The sequence below is a fragment of the Simochromis diagramma genome, unplaced genomic scaffold, assembly GCF_900408965.1.
Source record: "Simochromis diagramma unplaced genomic scaffold, fSimDia1.1 OVJJ01000596.1, whole genome shotgun sequence".
Taxonomy (NCBI): domain Eukaryota; kingdom Metazoa; phylum Chordata; class Actinopteri; order Cichliformes; family Cichlidae; genus Simochromis; species Simochromis diagramma.
This window is the reverse complement of record NW_024387245.1, coordinates 17,220,867-17,244,386: the sequence shown is the minus strand read 5'-3', so window position 1 is coordinate 17,244,386 and position 23,520 is coordinate 17,220,867. Positions and strand designations below refer to the sequence as shown.

Below are 23,520 nucleotides of genomic sequence, written 5' to 3'. Positions count from 1 at the left end.
GTTTGTTTGGTACTTTTCTATTTGTGCCCTTGGGAATTTTAATATTTAACATGCTAACTGAAGCCTGTAGATGAGTTGGAAATGTAGCTTTTAATTTTTCACTGGGCACTGCACAGTCTGACATCTGACATCCATTCCTGGGAAAATTGAGGCACTGTTTTAATGTTCCAGACCAGCCAAACCCAATACTGGTTCTCCCAGAGGTGTCTTCCTATTCAAAGGGAGTTTTCCTTTCCAATGTTTCCAAGTGCTTGCTCATAGAGGATCATTTGATTGTTGGGGTTTCTTTCTATTTTTGTGGGGTGTTTACCTTGCAATACAAAGCACAATGAGCTGACTGTTGTTGTGATTTGGTGCTACATAAATAATACTGAATATAATAATTTAATTTTATAGACATGATCACACTTGCTGATGATCAATTAATCAAGAGTATTTGATTATCTGTACTTGGAGGCTGATAACCCTGTTAATTCCTATGGAAGCAGTAAGGGTGTACTTGCAGTAAGGTTTCATAGTCCTGTGAAACCTTTTTTTTTTTGCTTTGTACACACAAAATTAAATTCTTGTGATAATTGCACCTGGCAAGAAAAATAAAATAAAACAACTGTCTTGATCGTTAACAAAGACAAACAAATTGTTCAAACTTTGCTCTCATCAACCACCAACTGGCATTCCCTACCAGGCATTGTTTACTCTAAATGAAACAATGGTATTATCTCTGATTGAGAAAGTGAGCATCCCTGGAGAAAATGATGCTGCAACATATTCATGCAGATTTATGAAACAAAAGTTGTTTTTTTTTGGTTTCACACTATAGTTCAGCTGCATTCTGGGAAGCTTTATATGGATAATAGTGAGCATCAGACCAGACATTTGCATTAACCATGCAAAATATAGGATTTTAATGGCTGTAAAAGCAGTGCCAAATAACTCAACTTGACAGACAACTATTACTGAGGTTTTGAATGAGGCACTGTATTTAATTTGGGGTTTCTTAAGAACATCACTGCCTCCCTACATATACTTGTGCTCATTAGTGTGGATGCAGAGTAGACAATGCATTGTATATTCATCCTCTAAAGACTGAAAACTTCACCAGAATATTGATTAGGTATGTGGCTGCTTTGTGTGCATACGTCTGTTCTTTTAAGGTATTTCTTTCTACTACGGTGAACTTGCTTTCTAGTGGGATGTCTTTTTTAATATTTGTCAATTTTATTGGAATCTTTTAGGTCTTCCATAGTGTTCTGAAATTGAAAATAGCATATTTGTGTCAGGCATCAGGAGTAGATTTTCCAGTTAAATCATTCCACTATATGATGAACAGAGTAATAACTGGAGGCATCCTCTGATGCTTTAAACACCACCGCTTTACACTGTGTTGGAGATTGCTTTCTGATTTCAGACTTTTTTCTTTTTTTACCCATAATGTAGCGCAGGGATAACACAGTGACAGATTTGAACCTTTCAACCTTTCCTGCTTTTAATACAGAAATTTTAGGTGGAAATGCAAAATGGTTCCTACTGAGTGCAGGCTGGAGCTTTCATGTTCTCATGGTGCCTACGTGGCTTCTCTCTGAATATTCCAGCTTCCTCCCACAGTTCAAAGACATGCATGTTAGGTTAACTGGTGATTTAAATTAACTGTAGGGATGAATGTGAGCACAAATGCTTGTCTGTCTCTCTGTGTTAGACCTGCAACAGTCTGGATAGGATCCTGGGATAGGCTCCATAGCCCTCACAACTCTGAATTGGGTATGTGGAAGGAAATAGATGGATGATAATCAAGATTTTCTTCTTCCCTTTCAGTCAGTTCTGCTGACCTTGCCCAATAGTTGTCATATTAACATGGGTTTGGATTTATGAATAATACTTAGCATGTAATAAAACAAATGCAATAAAGTAATACTTTTAAGCAGCTGGAAGTTATTAATGTTTCCTGGCATGTTGCCTCAAGCTGCGATAAGACCCTTTCCACAATCACTGCTGTAGAAACTAGATTTATGTTCATATTAATGGCTTTTGGCTAAAGGCTGCACCATGCTTTTTCAAGCATGACCCTGGGAAGGCAGAAAGAAACAGACTTTGTTGTGTTTTTATTAAACGTGCACATGCTGTTTATCTTCATACTTCCCGGTACGTGTAGATACATACATGCCTGCCAACATCTGCAGTTTTGGGTCTATTTGTACACCTGTGTTTTGTGTACATTAATTAATGGCCAACAGGAGACTGCTAATTCTCAAAGAGAGAAAATTAAAGAGAACACAGACAAGAAAAACAAAGAATGTAATTACTCTGGCAAGATAAAACTTCTGAAAAAAAAGGTATTATCTTTTACTGCAAATAACAACATCATCATGGCTTTTACTTCAGCTTCCAAGTATAACATTTGAAATGAAATATATACTCTGGAAATAAATATTAACTCAATGAATATCTGGTTCTCACGGTCAATTCGTAGCACTTTGCAAAATTAATTTTCTATATTCTTTGGACTGCTTACATAAAAAAAATAATATTACTATTCCAGAGGCATATGTTTTCCTTCCTCCACTTACATAAAAATACATAAAGCTCTTTTCCTTTGAGACCAAAGTTATCAGAAGCAATGCTGCCTCCAGAACATGATTAACATTTTCTGTTGATTATTCTTTAAAGTCTTAGATCTACCCTTCGTATGTGTTGGCCTGGAGGGGTTGCCTGGCTGTACACATAGACGAACACACGTTTAAACCACTCTTTTCTTGGACTTTGATGTCTAAAGCAAGGGAAATCTAGTCTGCAGGAAAATCCTAAATAAATAAATAATAAACATTTTCAAAAAGCCCCACCAAAGACTGGATCCAGGTTTGATTCTTGATCTTTATAACAGACATGAAAAACCAAATACATATGTGTCCTTTTTATCTATTTACAGTAATGGAAGTGTATTATAGAAATTTGGTGTATAGAAAGTATACGTATCTTCAACAAACTTGGATTATTTCTATTACAACCCTGTTATTTTGAGGTTGCGTACTGCCATCTGTTGGTCATTTCTATATTTCAGGAAATAGCAGCTGATTCAGATTCTATTATGGTTTTGCTTCTGTGTAGTGATGAGCATAATATTGATTTTATTTATTATTTTTCATTGATTGCCAAAAGGGAAGAAACTAATCAACTAAGCCAATAGAAATCCTTTTAATAAAGCTTAAGAGTTAAGAGGGTGACATCAGCTTTGTTTTCACCACATTATTTTAACTATGCTTTTAAAAAAAACATAAGAAAATCAGCGCAGCGGTGTTTATCAGAGCTAAAACATCTCTATGATTTTGTCTCTGTTGTTTGCTCAACATCACACAGTGTGAGGTGACAGTTTGACAGGAAATGCCTCCCTATTTCAAGTTTTAGTTCTGCCTTAATAAAAGGCAGGAAAATATGAGCACAAGAAAATAGCAAAGCTGTAAGGTGTGATTTGTCTTTAGAAAAAGTAATAAAGGAAGAAATGACAGACACAAATACAGAATTGTTGATAATTTCTGGATGAAAAGTCAATTAACAGCTTCTGTGCTGAGGCTTGTCTGGCTCAAAAACTTTTATATAAAAGCTTTGCTGTTGGGTTTTTTGTTTTGTTTTTTTAAATCACTTCTCATCTTCATTGTCATAAACTGGTCGCTCAGATGTGCAAATTGGACCAACGAGACAGATTTGTATTGCAAATGTGTGATAAGAGAATTTAAGGTTTTGATGCTGCAACATGAAAGTAGCTGGAATGAGTGTATGTATATATTCTTGCACTTATTCTCACTGTGAGGACATTTCATTTATCAATGAAGATGAAAAGTTTGTGGGAAATTAGATCCAAGCATTGTTTTAATTGCCCTTTCTCACATGTCGCACACAAGAGGAGATTACTACTGAAATGTGAGGTCGCTGCCAACGCAGAGCATGCAGAAGGAAGGACAGACTATTCTCACATGGCCACAATCAGACATCACACAGACTTTCTGCTAGGAAGCTGGCAGGTTAAAGACAGTTTAATGGTCGATTCAACTCATTATGACATTTGCATTCTAACAAGCATCACCATGACTGCAGTGCATATGCCAAATCAGGTAATGTGTGCATCGCTTACCTGGCAGTGAGGATGTGGATTTGAACAACCCATCATAGCACCCTTATTCTCGAAGATCTAAAAACAACAGCAGCAACAACAACAACAACAAAGCAGCAGAAGTTAACACAGGATTTAGATAGCTGTTCTTATCTAAACAGCATGCATTTTCTGGGCTGGATTGGTTGACACCAAGTATGAGTATCTGAGTATTAGGTGTTATATGAATTTCCATATCTAAGGAATTATGACAAAATGCTGAACTGAAACAAAAGGTGTATTTTTTAGTTGGGTCCAAATAAGTGTACATCCTACAAATGAACAAAAAAAAGCTTCCAAAAATATTATTTAATATTTGGCATGTGGCACATTTGAAGTTAGACATCTTGCCCATGTCCTGCTTTATTTGAAACAGCTGTTTGAATTTGTGAATTTGACCGGAGGCGTCATTAAAGTTTTATGTGATCCAATAAAATACATATTAACGTGAAAAACTAGAGACGGCAGAAAATTGAAGGATCTGTGACAGGGTAAAAAGGTTAGCAGTTACAATTTTAGATGTATCCAGCCCTGGGAAAAATAAAATCAATAATGTGACTGAGTGTGTTTGTGTGTGCGTGCGTGTCAGAGAAAGTGAGAATATTGCATACCTGAACCCATGGGTAAATAGTGCCTAGTTCCTCAACAAGCTCCGCCCACTTGTCTATCACCTTTACAACCTCTTCTTTTTTCATGAGAGGGAGCGTGACGTCTGACCAGGGATGGAAACACATGACCTTACTGAGGAAGGCATTTAAAAATGAAAAAAAAGAGAAAAAGAGGAAGGAAAGGTGTTTATTGGTGTTAAAAGACTGAAACAGAATCTAACACTTGCTGAATTAATTAACCAGGATCAGCTTCTCAAAATTAATTAACATTAATAACTTAACACTGCACTACCAAAAAGAAAAAAAAACCAAAAACAAGAAAAGCTATTATGATGCCTATAATAATAGCAAATTTGAGTCTTCAGAAATTTTAGCCTGCACACCAGAGGGTAATGTCATAGTGGCTTAATCCATCTTCTATCCAGGCAACAGTCTACGCACTTACAGTAGCATTAAATGCAGATAAGACGGTGGAAATGTCACTAGTTTTTTTATAGGGATTTGGGGTGATGTGTTCCTTTTGTTGTTAGAGGTTCATTTAAGACACATTACATTGTTGCTGTTGCTCTTTTTGTGAATAATAAGAATTGAATGATACTGTTGTCTTTGTTTTAATATAAAACAGATCCTTGCTCTGTTTTTGAATTCCCTGGTTAATTAAAGCAAAGTGATAATCTGGGGGAAGGTAAAAGTCATTGCTATGCACTTCCCATAAACTGCCTGTCAAATACAGCTACACAGCCTTTACTTTTGATTTTCTGTTGACTCTCACATTGGCAGTGCTCTGGGGTTCAGTTGAAAAATTACTGCACATAAAAGCAAAGCTGACATTTTGCTCCTTTTAGATTTAGATGAATGTCACAAACAGACATGAATTACAACTACTGGTTGAGTTCAATCTTGTTTTTAAGAGGTAATATTATAAAAAGTGAAGTCAAATAGTCAGTGGAAACAAAATCAGGGGGAAACAGAATGGAATTGGTCTATGAAAAACAGAGCCAAATAACTGAACACAGAGTAATAACCCTAAAACATGTCTGCAGGAAAAAAGAGAATGGAAACAAATGCTGATGGATATGTGAGAAAGTGAAGGTGCCATTACTGAATTGTGTATTCTTCATGTTCACTATATAAGTTAAACTACCTCACCTGGCAATAAAGTCTAAAGTCTAGATTTAAACTACGGTTAAAAAAAATATAATAATAAAAATAAATTAATTAATTAAAAACTTTTTTTTTTTGTCTACTCTACTGTGCTTGGGATCACTGCCCTGTTACATTACCCAGTTTTGGGCAAGCCTTAGCTCTCAGACAGCCTCACATTTGACTCTTGAATATTTTGGAATACAGAAGAGTTTGTGTTCAACTGAATGACTGAAAGATCTAAAGTTTGGTGGTTTGTACAAATGCAACTTTGCAAATCTAAGATGTGTGTGTATATATATATATATATATATATATATATATATATATATATATATATATATATATATACACACACACATACACACACACACACACACACACACACACACACACACACACACACACACACCTAACTTTGCCCAGTGTTAGGTGTGTGTGTGTCCGCACATGTAGTACTGGTAACTCAAATCCCTACGTCTTCACAACTTCAAGAAGACATGTCTCCATGTGTTTGCTTTCAGGCTTATCTATAGTAGCAAGGAAAATCAACTTGACTGTCAGAGTGAGAATAATGAAATTTCTATCAACAGGCAGGCTCTTCTTGGGCCCAAGCAGCTAGTGTGTGATCAATAATTGAACACGACTTTGGTGTTTACGCTCTGAGCAAAACTGAATGTTGGTTTATACATTGTTCATGAGAAGGCTAATAGAGCAGATGGGAGCTGGGTGTTTCCAACATGAGTCATATTTACACAGATATATGAGGGCAGCTAACCATAAAACTGAATGATTCAAGTTTGAGGTCAAAACATCTTTAAAGTGTATAGTTAAGTTTAAGAAAATAGTAGTTGGGGTTAAGACTAGTTTAATTTTCCATTAATGTGGTATGGCATGTGGTTGCTTTCAGATCGCCATACAAAACCATCCATCCATCCTCTTCCGCTTATCCTTTTCAGGGTCGCGGGTGGGGGGTTGTTTAGGCATTTTAACCAACTTTTGTAAACAAACAGCACAAATTAAACATCTGACACAATGAAGCTGATAGAAAGCAAAAAGTCAGAGGATCACTGAAGATATCAGCACTTGCTATGAGAAGAGCAGAAATTTTATTTATATTTCCAACAGCAGTTTTTACTGTGCACCAGTTTGACCAGCTCATCAAACCATGTAGCGCAGCTAACACAACATCAAGCAACTGTGAGCTTTCCCTTTTAAAACAGTTTACTTTGGGCTCTGTTGTAAAATGTCAAAAATACTTTTTTAATGCATGAGGTCCTGTGAAAAATTAAATACATCCGTATTGCTTCTATAGGAATTAAGGGGGTGAGTAACAGCCAGGTGCTGCTAATAAAACACGCTTGATTAATTGATCTTCAGCAAATGTAATCACCTCTGTAAAAGCAGATGTTTGGGCAGATTGCTGGCCTGAAGCATTCAGGTGTTTGTTAACACAATGCAATAATGTTCCCAGCAGTGGATGTTCCAGCAAGTTCACCCTAAGGTCAGACCGTGCAATGTTGAGACAAATTGCAAAAAAAACCCCAAGGGGTACTTATCAGACATGTTAAATGTTCATTACAGCAGAATTACAAAAAGACTGAACAAGTCTGGCTTGTTAGAAAGGGTTGCTATGAGAAAGCCTCTTCTCTTTAAAAAAATATAGCAGTATAGCAGGAATATATAGAAGTGTAAAAACCAACAATCAACACAACAACTGTCAAGCATGGTTTGCTTTCCAGCCACAGGACCCGGGTACATGGCAATCACTGAGCTAACCTTGAACTCCTCTGTATATCAGAGCAATCTAGAGTCCAATCTGAGGGCATGTGTCAGACATCTAAAGCTTGGGCGAAAAGGGGTCACATAACAGGACATTAGCAAATGAAAGACAAGACTCAAGGTGGTTGTAATGGTCCAGTCAAAGTAAAAACCCAAATGAAATGCTGTAGCATGACTTTAACAGAGCTGTGCTTAAACAAAATTGAGGGGTTTTTTGTTTTTGTTTTATTACTGTATACACAAGCTAGCTTTAAAGTAAATGAGTAATTAGATGGAAATTGTTGATTTCCAGAGACATTTTTTTTCAAGAAATATAATCTTAAGTTACCTTAAATCTGACACAACAACATAACCAGAACACCTAATTATCTCTTGAATCTTCCTTTTGCTTGAAGTTAAATTTAAGACAAAAAGACACCTGTACTGACAGCAAATTACACCATTAAATAACTATAATTATTGTAAGGTGTCAACTGACATTGCTTTTACTAAAAGTTTTAGCAAATTTCAAAGTCCTTCTTAGAAATATTCCTGGGCAGCTATACTTAGTTTTCCTAGAAAGGAAAACAAGACACTGTCAGATCTGTAAAATAAAGTGAGACCAATTTTTTGTCACCACAGTGCTGAGAGGGGTACTATGATAAAGTGTTAAAAACGTTCTTATTTCTTTTGTTGCACTACAGCTTTCTATTGCCTTCCGTGACCCAGATCCCCTAAATTACATTTCCAATTCTGCGCTCCCCTCTAATTGGCACTGAACTTTGCTGCAGGGTACAAAGATCTACTTTATTTTTCACGTTTATTATTCTGTTAATATGGCCACAAAAGCATATACTGATCACAGATACACTAAAAGGAAAGCAGCAGCATGCTGGATGTGTGAACAAATATGAATACAACCTCACACTGCGAGCAAAATCAAACACTCTCACCTAAAGTGAGACAGAGGAAGAAAAGTACCCTAAAATGTACTATATTTTTTAAGTCAGTCACTGCTGTTTCTGTGCTTCATCACATTGAGAGTGTGGCAAGCAACACCTGACAGCTTCTACATCTGCCAGCACATGGGATTTAGAAAAGAAAAAAAAAGAAGAGTCTTCAGTTTTCAACCAGCACAATATTTTTTGATTAAATCTATTATTCAGTAGTTATGCAACTCTGCTGTCAGACAGAATCAAGCAAGAATTCCCAGAGCACAGGATTGTTTGGGAATGTTACCTTCAGACTGAATATTATTTATGCAAAAATATCAAAAAACTCCAAAGCACTCTCTATTCATATAAAATTGAAATCCCTTTATTCTTGTGGCACGGTTAGATTTAACCTTCGAAGGCAAATAAAGTTTATAACAAAGTAGTAAAATGTATTTTTAAGAAAAATGTTACTTTGTTCTTATAGACTTAATTTGCCTTTGAAGATGTATTTATATTATCTGTGTGGTCTTTTTTGTCTGATTTGAATTGACTTTGGTGAATTTTTGGTGATTTTGTTGATTTCTGGGCTCTTACATCTGTCCACTCTTATTGGTTGAGTTTTACTTGTGGAATTTTCCACTTTCACCTTGAAGTTTGCTACTAGTAAAACACCACTTAAAAAATTTCAACCACTCATTTTGTCTCTTATAAAGGCCTATATGCCACAACCTGTTGGAGTTTTAGGTTCGTTTTTTAATATTTTACCCTGAAAGCGCTCCTTAAACCAATTTGACAATTATATATCTTTGATTCATAGCATAGCAAGAATCGTGTGTGGCCAAGTACCCAGAGAGGGAAAAATGTAATCTGTGAATTTTTGAAATAGAAAATGCTGTGTATTGTATTATAGAAGTGTGCACTAACAAAGGATTTAGGTCTTTTTTTAAGCTTCTCTGGAGATGTATAAATCCAGCAGCCAGTGTTTATTGAGCTGACTCCTGTTGTAAAACATTCTTAAGTTGAACTTTGTAGAATACAAGACACACCCAGGAATAGGCATTTTGAGCTACCGAAGGACATGTTATTTATCAGTGTGGATGGATTTAGGAAAATATCACTCATGCACCAAGGAGCTACAAAATAGAATAAAACATCTCCATCTGCTGGTTGCACAAAATAACATCACTTTCTAATGTATGTACGGTGGCTTGGTGATTTTGTTTTGCTCAAGTTCAAGATGTCCTGAAAACAGGAAGCATGCAGTGCGTTGATGAACAAAATTAGCGTCATCTAATAGCTGATTATGATGAAGATGATGACAACAACGAATTAAGAGTTGCCTCAGCATGACTGCTCTGATTGCAGTCATCAGCTTAGATTTAATTAGTCATACATTTGAATGCATCATAATTTTGAAAAGGAACACTGATTAAGATGCATCGTGTCCTAGATTAAATTATAACTTACCAACTGCATATTAATTTATACTATGTATTATACATTTCATTATGAGCACTGCATTTCATACACATATAGATTGAGATATTAAGATTTGTTCTTACCAGACACCTCTTGCAGCTTTAGACTGAAATAATGGATCTTGGTCTGAACCTGAAGAACAAAACAACAATATATACTTTATCATATTTAAGTATTATAACCAAATAGCTAAAGAGCTACACGAAAGTCGAGTTTGCAAGAAAGAAAGAATTGCAGTTACTTGCTTAAATATTTTATTAAAAAGGTACTGCAGTTACTTCTCCTTTTCCTTACAGTATTTAGACTGCACTAGAACTCACCAGGGTCTGGAGCGTCAGGCTGAAGAGCGGGGAAGTCATTCTCAAACACAAAGGTACTGTCATAATCTGGATTCCCCTGGAGAAAAGCAGACAGTTGGAGAGATATTAGAAAACAGCAGACAGAAAACATTTTGCTTTCAAAACCCAAGCAGAATGAGGAGTGAAGAAACCTCTTATTTGGAACTGCTGGCAATGTTACAGTGCAATTTAGCATTATGTATGATTGTTAATGTCCACAACATCAATAATAAATGGAGAGAAGAATAGATGAACTATCCACGACATTATCAATATGTTTTCCAATGGATGCCTTGTTTGTGGATTTACTACTTGTTGTGATCAGAACCAAAGAATGCTGTTCAATGCCTCTTCTCACCTTTCCATTTGCCCTTTTGTTCCCAGGACAGAGTGGGTTATTTGGGTCATATCTTGGTATGTGCTCCTCAGGTGGTCTTTCAACTTGACCTGCCCAAGGTCTCTTCATGCGGTGGGCGGACACAAGAACCCAGCTGTCCCTAAGAGGGTTGTAACGCAAGTGCTGGTGCTCTAAAGTTACACAAGACAAGTGATAAAATGTAACAAGACAATGTAATAACACACATACATTATTGAAACCACAAACTTCAAACATAAGGCCCGGGGGCAAAAATTGGCCTGGCAAAGACTCCAATCTGGCCCCACTGGACAGTGGGGCTGATCAATTAATCGAATTTTAATCACGATTACGATCTGGGCTTTCAACGATCATTAAAAATGACTGAGCCAATTATTAGCCCCTTCCTCGTGCTTTACTCTCGCGCTGCTCCGTGTGGCAAATCGAGCGCACCTCTCTGCATTTCGAACACGTGTCACAACAATTAAGAGCAGCGGTCTCTATGGGCTCAAAATGTGGTCATAAATATTTTGTACTTGTAAATCGGTTTTGTACTTGTAAAAAAAATTTGTGCGTGCGTAAAAAAGATTTGTGCGTGCGTAAAAAAGATTTGTGCGTGCGTAAAAAAGATTTGTATGTGTAAAAAAGATTTGTGTGTGGACTTAGCCCAAAAAAAACCCTGCAAGTTACAAGTACGAATTTTGACCCTATTTTTCTTCCTTTCATCTGATTGGTCAATGTCATGTCAATCACAAATTAAACAATCCAATCAGAGAACAGATGGGTTTGGCTGTCGGAGGGGCACTTTTTTGAACTGCAGGTCCTTGAAGGGTAATCTCTATATAAATATCCGATAGCAGTTAGGTCCCCTTACTTTCAGCAGCTGTTGAAAGGATAAAGTTGTGGTATGTCAGTGGTTAGAAATACATTATTACTTTAGGATTAGTTTAACACAACGTCAGGGCTGACCCGGGACCATTGCTGTGAGTCACAGTGCGCAGCATAAAAGTCCTTTCACATCGGACGCAGGATGTGCTGCTAATGCTAATTGCTAACTAAAAGCAAAGGATCCAGAATTTGTTGCTGGCTGCTGAGCTCTGTGGGTTTTTGCAGCAGCTCCACCTGTACTAGATGCACCTGCTCCTTGTCGTTTTTACCTCTGACTTTATGTGAACTACAAGAGTTTGTGGGGTTTTTTTGCTGGTTCTTCAAATGTTAAAAAAAAAAAAACATGTATGCTAATTCATAACGAAGAAAGCTTTGTAATGAAGACTGTCATTTCCAAAACACTGCCCCCCTCCTCCCCCTGCGTCCGCAGCGCTGTTGAAAAGGCTGTGGAAGTCCCTGTATTAAACACGTAGTCCTGTGACACAAAACTCACCAAACTCGGACGACCACAGACTGTTTTCCTTCGTGGTGATGAAGGAAAACGCTGGGTTGGCATGTAAAAGGGCATTTATTCCCTTCAAAGACCTGCAGTTCAAAAAAAGCGCCCCTCCGACAGCCAAACCCATCTGTTCTCTGATTGGATTGTTACATTTGTGATTGACCACCAATTCACCAATCAGATGAAAGGAAGAAAAATAGGGTCAAAATTCGTACTTGTAACTTGCAGGGTTTTTTTTGGCTAAGTCCACACACAAATCTTTTTTACACACGCACAAATTCTTTTTACACATACAAATCCTGATTTACAAGTACAAAACTGATTTACAAGTACAAAATATTTATGACCACACTTTGAGCCCATAGGTCTCCAACCTTTTTTGCGCCACGGACCAGTTTATGCCCGACACGATTTTCATGGACCGGCCTTTAAGGTGTCGCGGATAAATACAACAGAATAAAACTAGTACCTGTACCGAAAATTTTTTTTATTCATAACACACATGAAAAGACCAAGGAAAACCGAGTAAACGATAAAAACGATAACAAAATAACGCTGAAAACCGATAAAAACCCTGAAAACCATACATTTCACACCCGAGCCTCAACTCTCGCGGCCCGGTACCAAACGACTCATGGACCGGTACCGGTCCGAGGCCCGGGGGTTGGGGACCGCTGATTAAGAGGACCCGAGGGAAGCTCGGAAAGCTAAGCAGAAGTTATTTGGAGAGGGGAGTGACTGCCGCTGGTTGAAAAGAGAGGTAAAAAAAACACTTCAGTGGTGTGGAAACATTATGGGTTCGCGGAGTCAGACGTGGATCAAGTAGACATAGTGTGTAAACTTTGCTACAGTGTTGTAGCGGCACCACAAAGCAACACTGCAAAGTTCACTAAACATAGATGTTTACATTTTTCATTTATTTTTTATATTGCAAACATTTGCACTGTTATCAGTATTTGCACACTATTTTATATTATTTTTTGACAATCTTTAAAGTCATTATTCAATACATTGTTGTTGTTAAATAAATATCGTCAAATAATCGTGATCTCAATTTCAGTGAAAATAATCGTGATTATCATTTTTGCCATAATCGAGCAGACCTACTGGACAGCTTTGGAAAGTGTGAAGGAAGGCATAAATCTTGGACTTTTAACTTTATTTTCATACGTTTCACAGCTTTAATAACAAAAAACCTCCCCTATGGGCCATGCTACACCAAAGGAATTAGGTAACAGATAGAAAATTAAATTAAACAACAGGAAGTTCCTTTTTGTTCAATAGAAATGTCTGGGTATTTTTTACAGTGGGTACACAAAAAAGGACATTTTCCGTAAAAAAACAAAACAAAACAAAAATCTTTGTGTTTTATACTTTTTCTGTAATTTTACACATTTATTTCTTACAATTTCTTTAAATCACTACAGAAAAGGTTATTTACCATGTAGAAAAACGGTGATTTCCTTTGCCAGGAGAATAACCTCCTCCTAAACGTCAGCAAGACTAAGGAGCTGATCGTGGACTTCACTACAAAGCAGGCGAGGAATTACAAGCCCCTCGTCATCAGTGTGCCACTGATGACGAGGGGCTTGTAATTCCTCGCCTGCTTTGCCAGTAGAGAGAGTAGACAGTTTCCGATACCTGGGTGTCCACATCACTCAGGACCTGTCATGGTCCTGTCACATCAACACCCTGGTTAAGAAAGCCCGTCAGCGTCTCTTCTTCCTCAGAAAACTTAGAGACTTCCATCTGCCACTGAAGGTGCTCAAGAACTTTTACTCCTGCACCATCGAGAGCATCCTGACGGGAAACATCTGCACCTGGTTTGGGAACAGCACCAAGCAGGACAGACGAGATCTGCAAAGAGTGGTGCGCTCAGCCGAACGCATCATTCAACCAGAGCTCCCTGACCTGCTGTCCATCTACACCAAGCGGTGCAAGTCCAAAGCTAGGAAGATTATGATGGACCTCTCCCATCCCAACAATGGACTCTTCTCACTGTTGAGGTCTGGGAAGCGCTTCCGCTCCCTTAAGGCCAAAACAGAGAGAATGAGGAGGAGCTTCTTCCCCCAGGCTATTCGGGCCCTGAACCAGGTGTAGGACTGGACTCTCACACACACATCACATCACTATAAGACTGGACTCTCACACACATCACATCACCACATGCACTCTGGTTTTTCTTCATGCACACTTCCTATAATTTATAATCTCTTTCTGCTACTTGCACATTTTTTACTGTAAATTTCTAAGTTAAATCTGTAAATTTTGTAATAACCTGTAAATTGTAAATACTGTAAAACCACTGTCATTTAATGGTCGGGCATTGCATTGCACAGCTACAAGCATTTCACCTCATGTCATACTGTGTATAGTTGTGTGTGTGACAAATAAAGTTTGAATTTGAAACTGCACTTTTTTCTTATATTAAAATATCTCAAGGTTTAATTTGTGTATCAAACTTTTTTACAGTGACAGATCAAAGTTGGGTGCATCTTACCCACGATGTAAAATGAGTTTGACATTCCCGATTTAAACATTTACTATTACTTATAAGAAACACCTCAAAAAGCATTCAGGAGCAGGTTTTGTAGCTACAACATGAACTACAGGAACTACAGGAACTACAGTCACTACAGTCACAAGACTGTACCACGCCAGTCCGCCTCCCTATATGCATGTAGCCAAACCTGTCTGTGTGTGTCTGTGCAGAGTCAGCATGTCTGTCAGGCCGACAGGGGAAAAAGTGCAGGGTACAACATAACTAAAGACTTTGTGTAAACTCCTATAACCTACCAGTGAATTCGAGTAGTAAACAAGCCCCGAAGCATGACTGAATGCATTTTAGCTTTAACTGTTTCCAGTGCAGTACCTTTTTGGTAAACAATAATGAAGAACTCGGGAAATTACAGAAGTCATTTTGACGCTTAAACATTAAGGCAAACTGACAAATTTAAGAAGTCCTACTCATTATCCAGTGCCTGTCATTGGATATAGTGAGTGATTGAAATTAGCTTTTTAACGTTTGTAAATTCACAAAAAAAATGCGTACCTTTTGGGTCAAAACTGACGTCTTGCTTCCCGCTCATGTCGGTAACTCACTGTTTCACAGCTGTCTCCTCCCCGGTGTTCTGTTTTTGAACCATGAGCTTTCTCTGGACTTTAGCGTATGACGCTAAATCAACACGGTCCACAACAAACCTTGGCCTACTTCCTGTTTTGTTGACAAGCGAAAGGTTGCTATTGTGCACAAGCCGGTATGCAATGGCACACTTCTAAAAATCTAAACAAATAAGTAAGTAAATAAGACTGAAAACGTCAAACTAAGGATAATTGGTCATTAGACTGTTACCACCCAATACAGCAGCCTGAAATGTTTAGCTTTGGTCAACTGTTTTTTTTAAATATGATATTTTAATGCAAACTAGAAAAAGACGGTTTTGCATTGTGCTGGCAACCCTGGAGTCGCGCGCTGCCTACGCTGCTGACTCGGCCCATGATTGGCTAAGCGTAAAGTTCCCCCCCTCACCTGACCAGGAAGAGGCTGTGAGCGGAGCACCACGCCAGTCCGCCTCCCTATATGCATGTAGCCAAACCTGTCTGTGTGTGTCTGAGCGTTTTGTTTCAGCCATGTCCCTGCTCAAAATCATTTTAAGACTTCTGGTGTTCGCCGGAGTCACCGTCCTGACCGTGCTGTTGTTGCGGTATTGGTTGGCCAGCAAGCAGTATGTGTTCAACAAAGAAGACGTCGCCAAATTGGCCAAACAGTATGCAGGTGAGTTTGGGTTTGCATGTGAAAAAAGTTGCCACTTCATTTCGTTTATATTTAAAGCGAAGCTAATTTTGGTTGCCTGAACTGCCATATCTGCATGCCCTGTGCATTTTAAATGTGTCTGTTCTCAGGACAGGACCATGAGCAGGCTTTCTCCAAAGTGGTGGTGGAGCTGAGAAAAAGGTAAATATACCGTTACGTGCAGGCTTGCATGTATCAGGCAGCTTGTGGTTGCTTCTGTACAATTTCCATCACTATTAGGTTGTTTAAGCTACTTACTAGCTGCAACATGATGCAACTTATCTATTCAGCATGTGCTCATTTCACTTCATTCTTTCTTGGTATAGTATGGATGTCTTATTCACTTTCATTTTTTAATACTGTATGAAAAATTGGTGTAGTCTAAAATAAAGCCAAAGTGAAAGTTGTCCATAGTGATTTCTTTGACCTTGAGGTACTTTCCTCCGATTTTCCTACTAAAACTCAAAACTGGTAAATTTGCACTGAAAACTCTCACTTGGTATTCAGATTATTAATCAGTTTTTTAACGTTAAATAAATGGCTAACAAAGTATATTTGAACTAGGTATCCTGGACACATCCTCCCTGATGAGGACTTGCAGTGGGTGTTTGTGAATGCTGGAGGCTGGATGGGCTCCATGTGTGTCCTCCATGCCTCTCTCACAGAGTACTTGATACTGTTTGGCACTGCGGTGGACACTGGAGGACACTCAGGTGAGGAAGGAGAGCAGTTAAAGAGAGATACATAGATGGATCAGCTCCAAAAAAAGTTTTTTTGTGTAAGTTGACGTAAACATCTGCAGACATAATGGTTTTGGGGAACAAGTTACTCTAGAGCAGGATACTCTGATCTCAAAGTTGAAATCTGCTGGAGTTATTTACAGTATGGTGTCAGATATGAAGGAATGAATTGCCCCTGTTATGCTCTAAAGTGAAGTCAGTCTGAAGCACCCCCATTCCAGTCCAAGTCCTTACAATGTTGCACAGTGGGCTACAACTTGATCCTTGCAATCTAGGAGATGCTGATATATAGTCCCATTCTTGGTCCCAACAATAATATTTGATTTGTGACATGATTTACAGAAGACTATTGGAATTGTATGTTTAGAAAACTATAAATACTCTGAATTGTATCATTTTGACTCTTTGCATCTTGCTGTTTCTCTCAGGTCGTTATTGGGCTGAGATTTCTGATACCATCATTTCTGGAACCTTCAGACAGTGGAAAGAGGGGACAACCAAGAGTGAAATATACTATCCTGGTAATGCATTAACTCATTACAATATTCAATTTTGCATTTATACACAATGGAAACTTTAATGTATCTCAATAACTATAATATTTTTTTGTGTTTGTTTGTTTTTTGTTTTGTTTTTGCACAAATTGGCTGGACATTTTCTTTCAAGATTTTTTGATAGAGAGCAGGAATGATGATTTTAAATATGGCAAGTTGTTCAGTTCCTAAAGCAGCCCCAGACCATCACAGTACCACCACCATGTTTGACTGTTAGGATGATGTTCTTTTTATGAAATGGTATGTTATTATATTTTTTTTAAACAGATGTAATGGGACGTAAACCCTCCAAAATGTTAAACTTCTTCAATACTTCACTAAAATATTTTCCCAAAAGGCTTGAGGATCAAGATGTTTTTGCCAAATGTTGTTCTGGGTTCTTTTGTGACCTCCGGGAATAGTCATTGAGGCACGAGTCATCTTGCAGTAATTTTGGTAACCTGCCTACTCTTGGAAAATTCGGATTTCAAGTTTTCTCCATTCATGGATAATGGCTCGTTCTTTGGAGTTCCAAAGTCTTAAAAACGGCTTTGTACCCTTTCCACACTAATAGATGTCAATGACTTTGTTTCTCATCTGTTCTTGAATTTCTTTAGATTGTGGCATGATATGTTGCTTTTTGAGATCTTTTAGAGGACTTCACTTTGTGAAACAGATTCTGTTTAAGTGATTCCTTGATTCATCAGGTCTGGCAGAAATCAGGCCTGCGTGTGACTACTGAAATTAAACTGGTTAATTACCCTCTTATGATTTAACAAGAGGGGTAGGGCTGCACGATTTTGCATAAAATGAGAATCACGATTTTTTTTTTGGCTTAGAATTGAGATCACGATTCTCTCACGATTTTCTTTTCCAGTATAAATATTTATTGCACTTATTAACTGCACTTCGTAACAGTTGAAACTGAACATAAAAACAATAAATAAACATAAAAACAACAAATGTCTCACGTTTTGTTGTTGCCGCAAAATGTTGCACTGCTTGAAATTCGGTCTCCACCGTTGCTCGACGCTGCGTGTATAGAGCAGGTAGTGCAACAATAGAAAAATAGTTGCGGGACGGCACTGCGTAGCGTTTGTCTAGGGTGTTGATCATTTTCCTAAATCCCTGGTTTTGCACAGTGTTGATGGGAGCCATATCTTTGGTCAGGTGATAAGTGATAGCCTCCGTAATTTCTTTGTGCCTGCGGGAGTTCGACGTGTATAGGGAAGCGCTGTATAAGGTTCCCGTTATTGATGTTTGGGTGGTTGACCGGGACGGATTTTCTCCTGTCACTTTCTCGTCATCCCTGACGTGCTCTCCGTTGTTTTTTCCCTGCTAATTTTAGCATCACACGGCACAGCTTCTGTATCACGTGGTATAAGGCTCCGCCCTTGTCATTTGTTGAGCAGGAAGAGTGAGCGCTTGTTTTCATGCAGATTACGTCCCGGATCAAAATGCGGTACAATCGGCGTCGTCCTTTTTTTTTTTTTTTTTTTTTTTTTTTTTTTTGTTGTTGTCATTTGGAAATGAGATCGCACATAAGTATGAATCGAGATCGCGATTTTTCTAACGATTAATCGTGCAGCCCTAAAGAGGGGGTATTTATTTTTGTCACATCGGGCCAGGTAGCTCTGGATAGCTTCCCATTTTAAATAAAATAATTTAAACCACATTTTAATTTACTTTAATTATCTTTGTCTAATGTTAAAATTTGATTACCTGAAACATGTAAGTGTAACAATATGCAAAAGCGAAAAAAATCAGGCTGTTGGTAAATAAGTTTTCACAGCACAGTATGTTATTAGCTAAACTCCTGTAGTATTATTGGGTAGTAGTAGTAGTAGTAGTAGTAGTAGTAGTAGTAATTTTTTTTTTCCTGTTCTTTCATATTCTTTACCCACAGGTGACACTATTGTGCATGCTGTAGGAGAGGCTACGTCAGTCCAGTGGAGTGCCGGGACTTGGATGGTGGAGTATGGCAGAGGATTCATCCCTTCCACGCTGGGCTTTGCTTTAGCAGACACCTTTTTCAGCACCCAGGACTTCCTCACAATGTACTACACTTTTAATGCCTACATGAAGGGTTTGCTACTTGAGGCTGGTACACTACTTACAGAAGCTGGAGTTTTCTAAGGCAAAATAGAGTCCTAGATAATTGCACATGGATATTACCATCAAATCTTGTGCTGTGACATTTTCTTCCCAACCACTAAAATCTGGTAGAGGAGAGACTTGCTGATAATTCAGAGTGCTGACATTTAATATTTTTATATGAAATTGTAGACAATCCAAATTTACATTGGTACAGTTGATCATCTTCATTGACGCTCTTGACCCTCATAAAGGCTATGCAAAAGAAAATGTCTTACTCCATTTCACCGTAACATTTGGCATGAGATTTCAAACTGAGCCAAATCACCCAAACAAACATTTCATTCTGAATGGCAGCCTTCCTTACTTTACCTCGATTTTAACAGTGAAACTAAGCATCAGGTCATTAAACATTCCACTGAGAGCTCAGACTGCCTCCAGAGTCAGAATGACTAATAAAAGGAAAGAAAATCCATATTATTAGGATCCAATTTAAAGATGAAAGCCTTAAAGCTTATTTTGCCAAATCTATCATTCTTCTGATAAAAATAAGGCAATATATGCAACCAGGTTTGGTTGTGTTTACTTCTTCATAACCAATGATTTTTACAAATAAATACTGATATTCAAAGTGTTTTTTTTGCAGGCCAAGGAAAATCTTTCAAAACAAATATGCAATGTTTAATCTGGATTGTAAAACCTACAGTAATGTATATAATGCACAGCTAAAGTCACTATTTTCTTATTAGATGCCAATTTCCACTTTGTGCAGATTCTCTGCAGATGAGGTCTATTGTAAATGTAGCTGCATTAGGATTCGGGCTCTCTAAGCTACTCTCAGTGAGAAGATGCAAAAAAGAGAAATTCTGTTCTTTGCTTTTAAAGCTTCTCTTGGCATTGGCCACCATTTACCGATTCAAAGCTCACCTTTTGTGTACCGTGTGTCTTTTGAAGGTGTTAAAAACCTGGGAGGATAGGCTAATGAAAGCTCTCGTCTTGTCAGCTGTGCGAACCTTGGTGGTTTTATTTTTATGTTAACCTGTCTCTGCTGGAGCTCATCTTCAGAGCTACATCATTGTGGCAACCACCAAATTTTCTGACTAGATGTGTGTGGTTTTGACTTTTTTTTTTTTTTTTTTTTTTTTTTTTAAATCTCAGAACTGTGGAGATTAAGGTGGAAAACTGAAATCCTTTGAAACTATAAAGCAAAACATTTACATCACATACTGTACATACTGTGGTAGGACACCAATTATGTTATTTGGAGAAACTCTTTAAAATGTTTGTGCAAGTCATGTAAGATAAGAAAATGGGAGAACACGGTTGTATCATACTACAGACTTCTGCTAGGTTTACCTGTAATTCTGTCATTTTCTAATTTTACAGAATGGTTTAATTATGTAAACTTGATTACTTTTTTTTTGTCAAAAATGTTCTGAGCTCAAATAGCCTATAAATTAACTTGAATAATACTGGACTCTGACCAAGCTACTTGGCTTCAGTATCTGCAACTTCCGTTCCTGGTCTTGAATTTTGCACTGGCCCACTGGGAGGGCTAAATATCTACATCCTATTGTAGCACTGTGGATAAATGTAATTGTGGTGTTTTACACTGCTGCTGATTGTGTTCTCAGTTTGTATCTTTTCATGTAAAACAGCCTTATTTTCAGGCTAATGGCTGAACTTACTAAGAGCTATGTAGGGTTTCTAGTCTAGTGAAAATGTGCTGTTACTACCCTAACTGATGTTAATTAGAAGCAGCATCAGTAGCAGTGCATTCTCAGATGAATTGTAATACTGTACCAGATGTGCAATTTACTCGGGGTTAAGAATGAAACTGACGGTGCCAAAAGAAATAAATGTCTTTGAACTTAATAGAAGTGTGTTTTGCTCATTTCTGTCTATACTGTGTATTTAATCAAGGCAATGAGAGGACAACTGGCATATAAACAGTAGCTGTCAATATTTGATCTTGGCTGCCTTATTCATAATAGAATTGTGAAATGACATTTAATATTTCATTGCAATGGTATTGAATCCATAAAAAGTGCCTTTGCCATGATGCTCCAATGCTAAACACAAGATGAGTGAAATCTCAAGCTTGACACTCCAAATCCTTTATTGTAAATACTCAATGGTCAGATGGTATTTAATAAATCTGGTCATCAGATGAGAAGACAAACATATCAGTCCTCATCTCTGTCTGTAAATGTCTCAGGCAACCTGGTTGTGTTTCATATACACAGAGGTGTGTGGTGGATTTTTGTGTGATATGTATAACTAGGTAACTATATACACTATATATCTATGTGCACTGAACATACATATTTTAACTTTCATGTAGAGTCTTAAGCACAAGACATTTTGCTTCACCGAGGTTTATTAAGGTTTTACAGTAACAGGGCAGTTAATACTGTTGAGAGTTCGCCTAAATAACTCACTCTCCGCTCCGGTAACTAACCTTCCCTAATACACACTCAATGTCTTTCATGAAGTACAACCAAAAGAATAAGTAAAAGTAAGTAAGTAAAACTTTATTTATATAGCACCTTTCAAGATAAAAATCACAAAGTCCTTCACAGAAGCTAAAACCTAAAAATATTGTAACAGAGATCCTGAACACATCACAACTAAAATATCATACAATATAATCACACACACACACACACACTATGAACCTACACTGAAGTGTTTTTTCCAAGATTTAATAATTAGGATTAATGTGTGATGTTTGACCGTGTCATGACCTATTGTGATAAGCCAAAGCCAAAGGGTAGCTGGAGTCCTGACTGGCCTCTGGCCAAGACCTTGGCCGCTACCTGAACCCTGCAGCTGTGTTTGGACGGGTGGAAAAGTTACCCAGCAGCAGGGGGCGGGGATACTGGTCCCTATATATCAGGGGACCAGAGGACACCCCAGCACTTTTTCCCCTCTGCTGTTTCTCTCTGTCTGCCTCTGTGTTGCTCTGCTGTCTGTGCTTAAGGCTGTACACCCTGGGGTTTTGCTTTGCTTGTTTTCTGCTTTGTAATTCTCTTGCTAAATGTCTGTATGTATATTTCCTGCTGTTCATATGATTCAGTGTATTAAACTCTGTTCCAAGTTTTGAATTCTACTCTTTTCCAGAGCATCTTTTTGAGTGTCTTGATTTTAATTGGATCTAAAAGAGGTTGGATCTCCACATCGTTGGTGGGAGAAGGTTATCAGGATGGCTTCAAAATTTGCGACCACATGTGATAGGCATTTGTGTTGTACATTTGCTTAAAGCTGTAGAATATCCTTGCTGTTGCTTGTTCACCTATTTATATATACTGTATATATCATACACTCATTAGACAATTAGGTACTTCTTGCTAGTACTGTGTTGAACTCCCATTTGCCTTCTGAAGTATTCCTCAGTGATTTTGGTCAATATTGGCATTAGAGCATCACACAGTTGCTTCAAATGTATTACGTGCACATCTGTGACACAAACCTCCTATCACAGCATATCCCAAAAGGTGCTCTACTGGATTGAGACCTGTGACTGTAGAGTCCATTTTAGTAAAGTGAACTGATTGTTATGTTCAAGAATTTTTTTTTTATCTGAGCTGCTTTGTGACATGGTGCGCTATCCTGCTGGAAGCAGCCATTAGAAGATGGGTACACTGTACTCACAAAGGCATGGGCATCAGCAACGCTCAGTTGGTACTGAAGTGTCCAAATTGTGCCAAGAAAATATCCCACACACACTCAAAAAAATGAAATTGGGTGGTTGTTACATGCATAAGATCCAAACTTGTAATTTGAACTAAATAATTCCATGTTTTTATGGTGAACGTAATTAAATCATGTAGCATCTGCATGAAATTCAGCAACTTAATTTGTTCTTGTTGAGATGACATCATACAATCTAGTAAGAGTGGCTGGATCCAGGCAACTAACCGCTTCATCAAGCATAGCTTTCCTACTTTTGTTAAGTCTGCATTGACAGATTAATGCCATGGTGGTTCGTGCTGTTGCCTCAGAAGAAGAAGCTCCTGGGTTCAAATCCACAATGTGGCGAAGTTTGCAGTGGGTTCTCTCTGCGTACTCTGGTTTCCTCCACAGTTAAAAGTCATGCAGTTGTAAGGGTAACTGGTTATTCTAAATTGCCCAAAGGTGTTAAAGTGCAAATGATTGTTTGTCTCTGTATGATTGACTGGTGACCTGTCCAGGATGTACCCTGTCCCTCTTG

The 23,520-nt window shown here is 37.9% G+C and overlaps 2 protein-coding genes across 3 annotated transcripts in view; one reads left to right on the top strand and one right to left on the bottom strand.

Annotated features, from left to right (window-relative positions):
• Positions 1-15,587, bottom strand: part of galt (galactose-1-phosphate uridylyltransferase) — a 37,013-nt gene extending 21,426 nt beyond the window's left edge. The window contains exons 1-6 of one of the 2 annotated variants that reach the window (XM_040000133.1): positions 15,200-15,587; positions 10,764-10,933; positions 10,388-10,463; positions 10,151-10,199; positions 4,753-4,882; positions 4,124-4,180 (exon numbers count right to left, since the gene is read on the bottom strand). In XM_040000133.1, coding sequence (XP_039856067.1) covers positions 4,124-4,180; positions 4,753-4,882; positions 10,151-10,199; positions 10,388-10,463; positions 10,764-10,933; positions 15,200-15,236 — 519 coding nt within the window. In that variant the 5' untranslated portion in view covers positions 15,237-15,587. The remainder of the gene's footprint in view (positions 1-4,123; positions 4,181-4,752; positions 4,883-10,150; positions 10,200-10,387; positions 10,464-10,763; positions 10,934-15,199) is intronic. The other variant, XM_040000132.1, reaches the window with a different exon arrangement.
• Positions 15,588-15,676: 89 nt separating this feature from the next.
• sigmar1 (sigma non-opioid intracellular receptor 1) lies at positions 15,677-21,182 on the top strand. The gene is made up of 5 exons (XM_040000134.1): positions 15,677-15,922; positions 16,051-16,102; positions 16,505-16,653; positions 17,109-17,201; positions 19,120-21,182. Exons 1-5 carry the CDS (start codon positions 15,778-15,780, stop codon positions 19,347-19,349), a joined length of 669 nt encoding a protein of 222 aa, XP_039856068.1. The 5' UTR covers positions 15,677-15,777; the 3' UTR covers positions 19,350-21,182.
• Positions 21,183-23,520: the final 2,338 nt, after the last annotated feature.

Coding starts and splice junctions, on each gene's coding strand:
- sigmar1 (XM_040000134.1), top strand. CDS start 15,778: ATGTCCCTGCTCAAAATCATTTTAAGACTTCTGGTGTTCGCCGGAGTC. Junction 15,923..16,050: donor ATTGGCCAAACAGTATGCAG/GTGAGTTTGGGT, acceptor GTCTGTTCTCAG/GACAGGACCATGAGCAGGCT. Junction 16,654..17,108: donor GGACACTGGAGGACACTCAG/GTGAGGAAGGAG, acceptor TGTTTCTCTCAG/GTCGTTATTGGGCTGAGATT.